This window comes from Ylistrum balloti, unplaced genomic scaffold, assembly GCF_031769215.1.
Source record: "Ylistrum balloti isolate Yb309-2 unplaced genomic scaffold, AGI_CSIRO_Ybal_v1 Utg369596, whole genome shotgun sequence".
Lineage (NCBI taxonomy): Eukaryota > Metazoa > Mollusca > Bivalvia > Pectinida > Pectinidae > Ylistrum > Ylistrum balloti.
The window spans coordinates 29776-42172 of record NW_026781879.1 but is presented as its reverse complement, the minus strand read 5'-3'; the positions used below and the strand labels follow the sequence as shown (position 1 = coordinate 42172).

General features: G+C 36.3%; 1 protein-coding gene across 1 annotated transcript; it reads right to left on the bottom strand.

The window, feature by feature from the left end:
• Positions 1-608: 608 nt before the first annotated feature.
• LOC132545465 (uncharacterized) lies at positions 609-9329 on the bottom strand. The gene is made up of 2 exons (XM_060209150.1): positions 9251-9329; positions 609-3827 (listed from the first exon to the last, which is right to left on the bottom strand). The coding sequence occupies exon 2, from the start codon at positions 3762-3764 to the stop codon at positions 3234-3236; it is 531 nt and encodes a 176-aa protein (XP_060065133.1). The 5' UTR covers positions 3765-3827; positions 9251-9329; the 3' UTR covers positions 609-3233.
• Positions 9330-12397: the final 3068 nt, after the last annotated feature.

Here is a 12397-nt window from a genome sequence, read left to right as displayed (position 1 = left end):
CCTAACTTACATACCACATACAGACAGTAGGCCTAACTTACATACCACGGACGGCCAGTAGGCCCAACTTACAAACCATGGACAGCCAGTAGGCCTAACATACATACCATGGACAGACAGTAGGCCTAACTAACAAACCACGGACGGCCAGTAAGCCTAACTTACATACCATGGACAACCAGTAGGCCTAATTTATATTTTCAAACCAGTAACAACAGGTAGGCCAAATTTGCAAACCAATGATATTACAATGGTAGAAAAGGGGTTAAGTTAAGGCCTCATTTACATAACAATGGCAGTCAAGAGACTAAGTTAAGGCTAATGTAAGAAAAGTACACAGGATATTAACAGGATCCCCATTAAACATCACATACCTACTCAATCTACAGGTGAGCTGTGATCTTAGCTGCCATTTCATAACCTTAACATGGACCACAGCCCCTGTGACCCACAAGTAACATGGACCACAGCCCCTGTGACCCACAAGTAACATGGACCACAGCTCCTGTGACCCACAAGTAACATGGACCACAGCTCCTGTGACCCACAAGTAACATGGACCACAGCCCCTGTGAGCTAACATGGACCACAGCTCCTGTGATCCACAAGTAACACGGACAACAGCTCCTGTGACCCACAAGTAACATGGACCACAGCTCCTGTGACCCACAAAGAACACGGACCACAGCTCCTGTGACCCACAACTAACATGGACCACAGCTCCTGTGATCCACAAGTAACACGGCCCACAGCTCCTGTGATCCACAAGTAACACGGCCCACAGCTCCTGTGATCCACAAGTAACATGGACCACAGCTCCTGTGATCCACAAGTAACACGGCCCACAGCTCCTGTGACCCACAAAGAACACGGACCACAGCTCCTGTGATCCACAAATAACACGGCCCACAGCTCCTGTGATCCACAAGTAACACAGACCACAACCCCTGTGATCCACAAGTAACACGGACCACAGCCCGTGAGACCCACAAGTAACACAGACCACAGCTCCTGTGACCCACAAGTACCACAGACCACAACCCCTGTGACCCACAAGTAACACGGCCCACAGCTCCTGTGATCCACAAGTAACATGGATCATAGTAACTTTGATCCACAGAGAGCATGTTTGACAATCTGAGCATTGTATTTAAGTCCCAAAGAGACCCCACCATCCTCTGTAATGTTATATGTGTACTTGTATTGAAAACTAGCAATCACTTGATTAACAAGAGATCCCAGAGGGATCTTGGCGCCCACCATTGTTTGATCTTTATATGCTCTTTGAAAGTTTGCTCTTTTCCCTTCTTTTCTCTTCTCTGCTTTTGCTCTTAATGATAAGATATTTGAACATTCCTTTGCACAAACAACGATGATAATCTTTACCTGCCTATCCAAAATAGTGGCCTGGAAGCCATTTTGTTTCTTTTGATCCGCCCCAAAATCAAAAGATCACAAGGAAAAACCAAATGGAACATACGTATGAAATTTGAGACATCCATTCAGAACTTCATAAGAAATAGCAATAACAATTTTTACTAGGCAAAATCCAAGATGGCTGCCTGTCTGCCATTTTGTTTTTCTGATCAGTTCCAAACTCAAACAGGCACAACTAGGGACCTAGTGGAACCTATACATGAAATTTGAGAAAGATCTATAGAGTAGTTCTCAAGAAATAGTGATAACAAACTTTCAAAGTCAAAATCCAAGATGGTCGTCTGTTAGCCATTCTGTTTTTCTGATCAGACCCAAAATCACACTGTCACCAGAAGGGACTAAGGGCAACCTATATATAAAATCTAAGAAAGATCCATCGAGTACTTCTCTAGAAATAGTAATAACAAACTTTCAAAAATAAGATACAAGATGGCTGCCTGTCAGTCATTTTGGTTTTTTTTTTTCTCGCATCCAAAATCGAACTGGCAGAAGGACCCAGGGCAATCTACCTATCAATTTTTCTCAAGAAATAGTGAAAATAAACTTTCAAAGTCAAAATCCAAGATGGCCACCTTTCATTCATTTTGTTTTTCTGACCAGTCCCAAAATTACACAGACACAACTATAGACCAAGGGGAGACCAATTTGAGAAAAATCCATCCAGTACTTCTCAAGCCAAAGCGCTAACAAAAATTGTTAAGGGACGGACAAACGACAGAGGATGGATGCAGAGACCACAGACGCAGAGACCACAGACGCAGAGCGATTTGAATAGCCTACCATCTGATGATGGAGACCTAAAAATCAACAACTTTTGTTTTAGAATGCAGCTAGAACATAAGGAAAAGCAGTATGGCATGTTTAAAAAATTTTCATCATCAACATTTTAGAAACACACTGTAGTCAGTATTTAAAAGAGATGTACATGATAATAAGCTTTCTGACTTACACAACATCTCTAATCTAAAAGCACTATACAAAAACACAACACTGACTGTCCTAATCTTACTGTCACAATATGTAAAAACAGTCAATTCAAAACAACATCTTGTGCAGCTTCGCACTATCTAATGACAAAGAATGTGCTAATAAATCCCAAACTTCCATAAACATCACTTAATTTTACTTTTTATTAACACTGCTTCATTTCATGTTTAGATCAGTTTTTTAAATGAAATGTAATAAAAAGAAAATGAAATGGTTTCCTATTAAATATCATACTCAATATTGCATGAGTATGACAGATGATATCTGTATTTTTCACTTGTGCTTCACGTTTGTGAAAATATTTTTCATCTGTGCTTTTTACTCGTGAAAAAAATCATATAATATTAAATGGGAAACCATTAAATATCCTCTCTGTATTTCAGCTTCAGTATCTAACTTATCCCCCTTTTTATTTTTGCTCTATCGGTAAAGTTTCCATATATACAGTAGTAATAAGATCACCGGGCATGGTCACTATCTGTAAAAATTCAATTTAAAAGGCTAAACTGAAAAAATTATACTATGCTACAAAACGATTTCATAAATCACACTATATTTAGCACCTGTTTAGATTTGAACACATTGTTATTATTTTACATTAAATTGGTCACTGATTACTGTTAATCACCACACAGAAGCATGAACAGAACTCTAGATTGAGGTAAACCTACCGTGTCAGAGTACTATGGAAAAATGCATAAATGGTACTAAAATGAACTCTGACTTTACAAGACAAAACTGTTAAAATATCAGTTATATACAGATTGCCTAACCATCCTGGAGATTGAACCTCATACAGAACCTCCATATCACTTTATTTCATCATCATTCCAGACAAGTTCATTCAGGGTGATGAAGGTGGCGATGAGAATTCCACACACAAAGGCAACGTAGCTAACATAAACAGCGATACGCGCCCATTTCTTGGCAAGAGCATAAAGTCCCTTACCATTTTGGATCTTAGCACGCCAGGCGTAGCGATTGGCAAACATACCAATAAACAGGCAGCATACGATACTAACATAGGACAAAGCTAGCACCTGGTTAAAAGTGCGATATGGACGAGGTAGCAGCTCTCTCGGTGGCACCTTTTTAACAAGGTGGGGCAATGTTATTGTTGTCTCTTTGTAGGGGTTACTTAAGGTATTCTGGTAAGCTGGCTCTATATTATAAGTCATTACAACAGGTGCCCCCTTGTCATCATCATGCTGTTCCAACAGGGAAACGGCAACCTGGTCCTGACTGGTGACAACAGGGGCCTCTGGAACTTCCTTGGAAGTCTGCTCTTGTGTTTTTGAATTCTCCGTCCCACCATCGTTTACATTGATATGGGTGGTCATAGTTACACAGTTGTTAATTTTTACCAACTGGGATTACTTGATCAGGTAGTGAAGGTTTTTTCACTGAAAAGAAAAACAACATTTTACTATCAACTAATTTCAGACAATTTATCAAATTGATCATATGTAATGTTTCAATGGCTATGTAAACACTATTACCCTCATCAGGCAAATCACCAGCATAACCCTTACAGAATCAACATACACACAAATGAGACATATACATAACATATAGATCACAAGGGATAAGGGAAACATGTGTTAAAGACTTAACAGTTTTTACACTAGCAAACCTTTTTCTGTGATTTAACACGAAATCGATGGTGGAAGGATTTTACAATAAATATTTTCCTCTCTTTGAATGGATATGAAACTTAAAACTTCTTCCAACACTTTGCAATTTCAGGATTTCAGTGAATTTCTCTAAAGCCGTAAGTGCAGATAGAAATTTCACTTGGTAAAAATTGAACTCCAGAACAAATTTGCAATGACTTTGAAAATAAATAGCATATGACTGTTGCTAGGAGTCACTATTAAATTACTGGAATTATTCCACCAATCAAAAGCCATGATTGGTAGTAACAGCTAGTTCCAAAGGCTGCGACAACAGGCTGAAACCATAACATTGTTACATTCATCCTCAATACTCCAGGGGTTATGATCACTTTCACTCTCTGAATTCCTGGAACATGCCATGGCAAAACTGAAGGCAAAAATTGAAGAGAAGTAATATGATTGGTTCCAGGAGAAAAAACCGACCAATCACATGCTGATACGCTCCTTTTGAAGATCACAGAGGAGCGACATCAAACTTCAAAGCCATTACAATATACCCTTATAGGACAACAAGATTCGTTTGATGTACATCAAAGGATCAAATCAGTCTTTTTGACTTGTCCACAAGGGGTCGTACATGGAACCTTCAATTTTGTCCGGACAGATTACAGGGGTGTAGAGAGTGAAAGGGAGTGTAACCCCTGGATTATCGAGGATGTGTTACGCTTAGACTAAAAAATATTGTAACTAAAACCTTGATGGGCCTTATGACTGACCAGTATTCAGTGCTTATGACATTATGACATTGATGTCGGATGGAGGAACTGATACAACACTTTGGCATAAGCTCACTTGGCCCTTCAGCCGGAGCAGCTAAAAATAAACTTAACAAACATATACATTAATGCTGTGAAATGCATCTTGCTGCAACTTTCTTGAAAAAAATAAAATTTCAAACCAATCAAAAAAAGAGGAGCTTTGATTACCTGTTTACCCAATTTCCAGTTAACGACTCTGAAACTTTCTTTAATTTAAATAAACATACTGTCTCTTACAAGGAAGCTGCCAGTCCTGATTTGGCATGAAATTTGCAAAATTTGTTCAATTCATGTAAGTATTCTGGTATGTTCAATATTATGAATATCATACAGAAGCATTAGAGTTTATATTCAAGACAAAAAAGAAGTGAACATTTCCAGATTTTAAGTATTAAGGCAATGTGAATTGGCAGGTTCATGAGTTGTAGAGCTGTGTGGTGTCTGAACTTGTGATGTCAGGAATACTGTAATATTAAGGGAGATCAATTGTTTGATATTTTGTATATAAACAGATAGAAGCAAGTTTCCATCTTTGTTCAAGTGAAGACCAGATGAGGGTTTCCAGCATGTCTGTGATACTGCTGGTATAATCAGGTCGGGGAAAACTTTTAACATATTATACACAATCTGGCCTGATATACACCAATTGGGATATGGATTTGTGATGAAAACTGGCTGAAATCATTCAAACAGTAACTTCTGCAATAAATTGTGAAAAGATTATTGATATTTTACAAATTTGAATCATTTACAATGTATGTATTAGATTTCGCAAAAACAGCTGTCAAATTTCTCCAAAAGATATAAAAGATATAATATAGGCCATGCTTTTTTTTTCTTCAAGAATCAGGCGTGCATAGATTAATATTGATCTAGATGTATGAATACAACCTTTACAGATTCTGTAAGGGGAGAGAACTTTTATAACTGTTTGATGATAAACTTTAAATAAAAGTTTGCTCCAGATTTGCAGAATATATAGACCTAGCGAAGTCATCAACAGCAACTACCGAGCGACTCAGATACAAAACTGCATCTTCACTGTTGTTGATGCTATGGATACATAGGCTACTGGAACAGGTTACAAAACATGCTTCATCAATCTCTCTCAGAGTTCATCGCAGTACCCTAACAACACTTCTGTAAACAGCTCATGTCAGTTCAAGATTCTTGAGAAACGTTTTTGTGTACAGTAATAAAGTATTTCATCATTTTCATGTTCTGTAATTTGTAGAATTATTTTGAAAGTAAGTTTTTCTTTGTCTGGAAAATAACTACATTAGTTTAAATGGTTATAAACTTTATATTGTGGAAGATTAACTTGGATTAAACAGCCAACAACCATTGTGTTTACCGACCATTGTGTTTACTGGCCATTGTGTTTACCATTGTGTTTACCAACCATTGTGTTTACCATTGTGTTTACCATTGTGTTTACCATTGTGTTTACCGACCATTGTGTTTACCATTGTGTTTACCAACCATTGTGTTTACCGAACATTGTGTTTACCGACCATTGTGTTTACCGAACATTGTGTTTACCATTGTGTTTACCATTGTGTTTACCGAACATTGTGTTTACCGACCATTGTGTTTACCGACCATTGTGTTTACCATTGTGTTTACCAACCATTGTGTTTACCATTGTGTTTACCGACCATTGTGTTTACCGAACATTGTGTTTACCGAACATTGTGTTTACCATTGTGTTTACCAACCATTGTGTTTACCATTGTGTTTACCATTGTGTTTACCAACCATTGTGTTTACCATTGTGTTTACCATTGTGTTTACCATTGTGTTTACCGACCATTGTGTTTACCGACCATTGTGTTTACCATTGTGTTTACCATTGTGTTTACCATTGTGTTTACCATTGTGTTTACCAACCATTGTGTTTACCGACCATTGTGTTTACCGACCATTGTGTTTACCATTGTGTTTACCATTGTGTTTACCATTGTGTTTACCATTGTGTTTACCATTGTGTTTACCATTGTGTTTACCATTGTGTTTACCATTGTGTTTACCATTGTGTTTACCATTGTGTTTACCAACCATTGTGTTTACCGAACATTGTGTTTACCATTGTGTTTACCGAACATTGTGTTTACCATTGTGTTTACCGACCATTGTATTTACCATTGTGTTTACCATTGTGTTTACCGAACATTGTATTTACCATTGTGTTTACCATTGTATTTACCATTGTGTTTACCATTGTGTTTACCATTGTGTTTACCATTGTGTTTACCATTGTGTTTACCATTGTGTTTACCATTGTGTTTACCATTGTGTTTACCATTGTGTTTACCATTGTGTTTACCATTGTATTTACCATTGTGTTTACCATTGTGTTTACCATTGTGTTTACCATTGTGTTTACCATTGTGTTTACCATTGTGTTTACCGACCATTGTGTATACCGACCATTGTGTTTACCATTGTGTTTACCGACCATTGTGTTTACCGACCATTGTGTTTACCATTGTGTTTACCGACCATTGTGTTTACCGACCATTGTATTTACCGACCATTGTGTATACCGACCATTGTGTTTACCATTGTGTTTACCGACCATTGTGTTTACTGACCATCGTGTTTACATTTTGTTCTTTCACTTTTCAACTATCAATGTATTCTTAAGATGTTCACATATGATATCAGTGATAACTGATGGTGAATTGGCTACAATATTAGCACATGACCTCTTAGAAAAGGTAAATGATGTTTTTTATGCTGATCGTTTAGAAAAGTTTAGAAATTCCTTCCTATATACTGGACCAACTTTGTGAAATCAGCTTCCCGAAATTATCAGACAATGTGGAACCTTACCAACTTTTAAATTTCATTGTAAAAAATTTATCTCCAATTTACCAACCTAGTTCCACATTTTTATTATATTATTAGTCTCTCTATAACCTTTATATATACCTCTTCACTATGTGCCTTTATCATTACATTTGTTTTATTGATGTACATCTTCGTCCTTCATGATTGTGCTATTTACTGTGATATTTGTGAATTTTATATCATATGTGATGCTGTAATCTTAATGTTGTATATATTGTACATTTTACTGTCGACCACTTGTTAGAAGAGTCTTGTACTCAAAGTGTTATCGACTCTTAAATAAAGTCATTTATTATTATTATTATTCATTATTATTTATTATTGATGACATACAAAAGTCTGTCCTTCTTGATGCTGTAAGGGATGCCACCATAGTTTTGCATCTATAATCATATTTCGCCTGAGTAAAACTGTTTGATAATCCTCTAATTTAAAATGTCAGACTATACTTTTAACAGAATCCATTTGACTTACACAGATGCAGATATGGATTAGCTTAAAATATTGAAAATAAACTGTCTTAACTGAGATATAAGTATTGAATCTAGCTTTTGTCTATTACATGGGACAACTTCATTAGATGCTTTGCAGTTCATTAAAACTTGTCTCAAGAGAGACTCAATTCATCACTCCATGAAATCCACAAAAGCCAGATTCATTGCTTAAAAAAATGCGACATGGGCAAAAAAAATTTAAAAGGTCAAGTTTAAAGTGATTTTGGCTATTTCAATCCCTACTGGTGAATAATAGATCAGTTTGCATAATATATGCCAATTTGTGATTTTCACCAACCTGATAATTGTAGTGACCAAATGTGACTCTGGTGACTAAGCTTCGGATCATTGAAATGTATTACTTTGTTTCCTACAATAAATGCATCACATCTACATTATTTAAGTCAATTTAGGTGTGCTTGTGAAATTTGTTTATATATATGTATACCGGTATATCAAACTTGGGTGAAATTAGGACTGGTCATTCAAATCTGAAACCTACGGATCAACAACCTTACTGTATATAATGCTTTATATATTGAGTAAGGGTACACAATACCACACACTACGAAAATTTGCACACTCTATATCTGAATATCATTAGTTTTCAGAATTTCAGCATAAAAAGTTGGGTTTGTGCACTCACATAAATCTGGGAGCATTGTACTATAAAGTAGGAGTCAAATGGATGGTATCTTAATTTAGTCAATTGATTTATGCTTGACAGGTATAATTCCGAAACTGTGCATTTTGAGTTTTACATCTATGTCCCACATCCAGCACAGGTGTGTTTGTGTATAGTGGAATAATTCATGATCACCTGAACCGTTTAAACCGGAATTCCACGAATGCAGCCTCGATGTATGTCATGACCTCATCTTAACCAACCGTCTACCTGGGACCAGTCACGAGTCCTGACCAATGGTCTACTATTGTTTGGGTAGAGAACAATCAGCCATGTACAAGTATGTCCCCAAGTGTAGCGATCAGTGAGGATTAACTTGAAGTGGGAGACGCTAATTAGATATTTGGACTGTGTACTCACCTAGCTAGGCCTTGATTATGTGGTCAGCCTTACCAATTAGATAAATACAGCAAGGTTACTTATGACCTAGCTAGTGAAATCTCTGAAATGGGGAGAGTCCCCGATTTTGATCCATACGATCGGGAAGCGGGGCTGGGGAGTGACAGAATCAGGAAAGTTGGCAGGTATGGCTGTGCAAAACAACAACCATACGCAGTAATATGCATGCCCAATATTACTGAGTATTTGTACATCTAATATTGTCAGACAATCTTTACCTTTTTAAAATATGTATGATACAAATTCATATCAATATGTTCCAAACGTGTGTGAAATCAAGTACATTCACTCTATATATTCAGAGACGTATATAACACAAATATATACGTCTCTGATATATTACAATAGGTCTACTGTAGACTTAATAAGGATCATGTAATTTTAGGGAGTGCCTATTCACACGAGTCCTTCAGAAACTATAATTCCTGCGATTTTAATGCAAAAGTAGAGCTCGGTCGTTTATTTTAACTTTATTTATTATAAGGGGTCTTCGGTAGGACTCGGTAGATATATAGTAGATACTGCAGAAATGAAACCGGAAACGAACCGATACTAAAGATTACACCAAGCGCTTAGTGTAACACCTCCGTGACAGCGATCTGACCGAATTATCCCAATCGTTACCTCCAATACTCTTACTTTACATTACACATGTGTTGGAAAGAAAAGTGAAACGGATATGATAATGTGTGAACCTACCTCTCCACAGATTCGCGTGGTCTCCTCGGAGTACGCCTGTAACTGGGTCGTTTCAACTTCCTGGCTTAACCAGTTGCACCAGCCTTTTTCGTTTTATAATATGATGTAAGAATGGACCTATGCTTCGTTTCAGAGAAAACTGACAAAATTTACAAAACGTCTACATAATTGTTCTGGTATATTATACATCACTGGTTCTGATTTACCACAAGGATATATTTGCTATTGGTTAGATGTTCAATCGGATCGTTTGCATAAACGAAAGCGACCGAAAAAATAATCGTTTCGCTGAAGTGCATGAAAAATCAAAGAGATATTTGCTGTGTGTGAAAAAAATGTTTTAAAGAAATACTGACAGACAGGTCTTAAAGGGGGTTTTCTACATATTTTTTAGGAGAGGCATTTGGTCATTTGCATCAGCAGGTGTACAAATCACCATCCGATCAGTATTTCTTGAGACACTCTGGGTGGATCTTTCTCAAATTTCGTCAGGTTCTTATTTAAAATGGTACTTCATTTCTGTTTTTGTCCCTAGTTTGGTTCTGACCATTTTCAGTTGATTGGGAAAAAAAAGGCTGAAAGTCAGCCATCTTGAATATTAACATTTGTAATAGTATTTTCTTGTCGGGGATTAATCTTACTCGGTTGTGTGGCTGCCTTTCGAGTTAAATCCGAAGAAAATTTTGTGCGAATTTCAGTGGTACCCGTGGCATGCCTTTTACAGCCCAGACAATTCTAGTCACGGGAATTTCAAGTGACAATATATTATTATATTGTAAAAAGAAGCTGCAATGACAGAAAATATGTTATCACCTATCAGACATAAGTTATGTTTTAATTTTTTAAAAGAAATTATAAATCATTGACCAAAACAAGATCCTTGTAAGTTCATCCAGGCAAGAATCTGTTAAAAACGTTAACTTTGTGACATACAAATTATCATACGTTTGTATAGAATCAACAGACACAATGTGCATGATATAATATTTCAACTATAACAGTGAATAGGCAAAGTTTATCAATTCAACACATGTGTACTGAATTCCTAAAATAGCTAGGGCTTACAAAATGTTCTGAGATAGAAACTAATAACAAATTTAACTCCAGATAGAGATAACTCCATTGGCAGCTGTTCTAAATTCCAGTCTGATTAAGATACAGAGCTTAATTTACCACTCCTAATGTAAATATATTGTGGATATTCCTATTTGGTCCCTAATCATATATAGTTGATTTTATAACATTGGTTAGAAGAGAAAAGAAGTGAAAAAATCCAGAAGATCATGTGATGGTAGCCACATCCATGATCCATCAGAGAAAACTGACGGTTTTCAAGTCATTTACCAATGTTTATTATAATTTCAAACTACTAGTTTGAGATATTTCAGGATCATGGTATAAAAATTAAGGACTGAATTTTATGTAGCACTTTCTAATTTTCAATGTCAAGATCTCATTTATATGGGAAGGGTCTAAATTTTATACATCATTTATTTGGGAAGGGTCTAAATTTTATACATCATTTATTTGGGAAGGGTCTAAATTTTATACATCATTTATTTGGGAAGGGTCTAAATTTTATACATCATTTATTTGGGAAGGGTCTAAATTTTATACATCATTTATTTGGGAAGGGTCTAAATTTTATACATCAGAGTTTAACACCTTGTCAATAGATATTGTGTCGTTATTGCATAACTTGAATGTCTTACTGGTATGTGCTTTGTTAAACGCTAACTGGTAGGTCCTGTCTCTGAAGTGTAAATATTTTTAAATTTACTATCGGCAGTTTCTGTCCTTACATCTATACAGAAGTATTGGTGATACCAGAAAGTTGACAGACAGCGAGATATATAGGTAGATACCGGTCAACTCATGACAAGTTCCTATGATCTTGGACCTATCATGTTAATAAATCAATGATATGTAGACAAGTTCTTCCAGGTAAAAACAAAAGATCCTAGAGGGATTTTGGCACCCACCATTGTTGGATCTTTATTTGTTCTTTAAAAAATTGATATTTTACCTTTTTTTTCTCTTCTCTCCTCTGTTTTTGCTCTTCATGATATGAAATTTGAACATTCCTTTGCAGAAATATTCAAAAATATGCATCCAGTATTTTTCAAGAAGCAGCAATAACAATCTTTCAAAGTCAAAATCAAAGATGGCCGCCTGTTTGCCATATTGATTTTATAATCAGTTCCAAAATCAAACAAGTACACATAGATATCAAGGGGAACCTACAAATGAAATTTGAAAGAGATCCATCCCGTACTTTTCCAGGAATAGCAGTAACAAAGACTGTTCATAGACAGACCACGGACCTTGGGTGATTTGAATTGCCCACAATCATCAGATGGTGGGCTAAAAAACAGTATAAAACTATCAGGAAACATGACATTTCTTGAA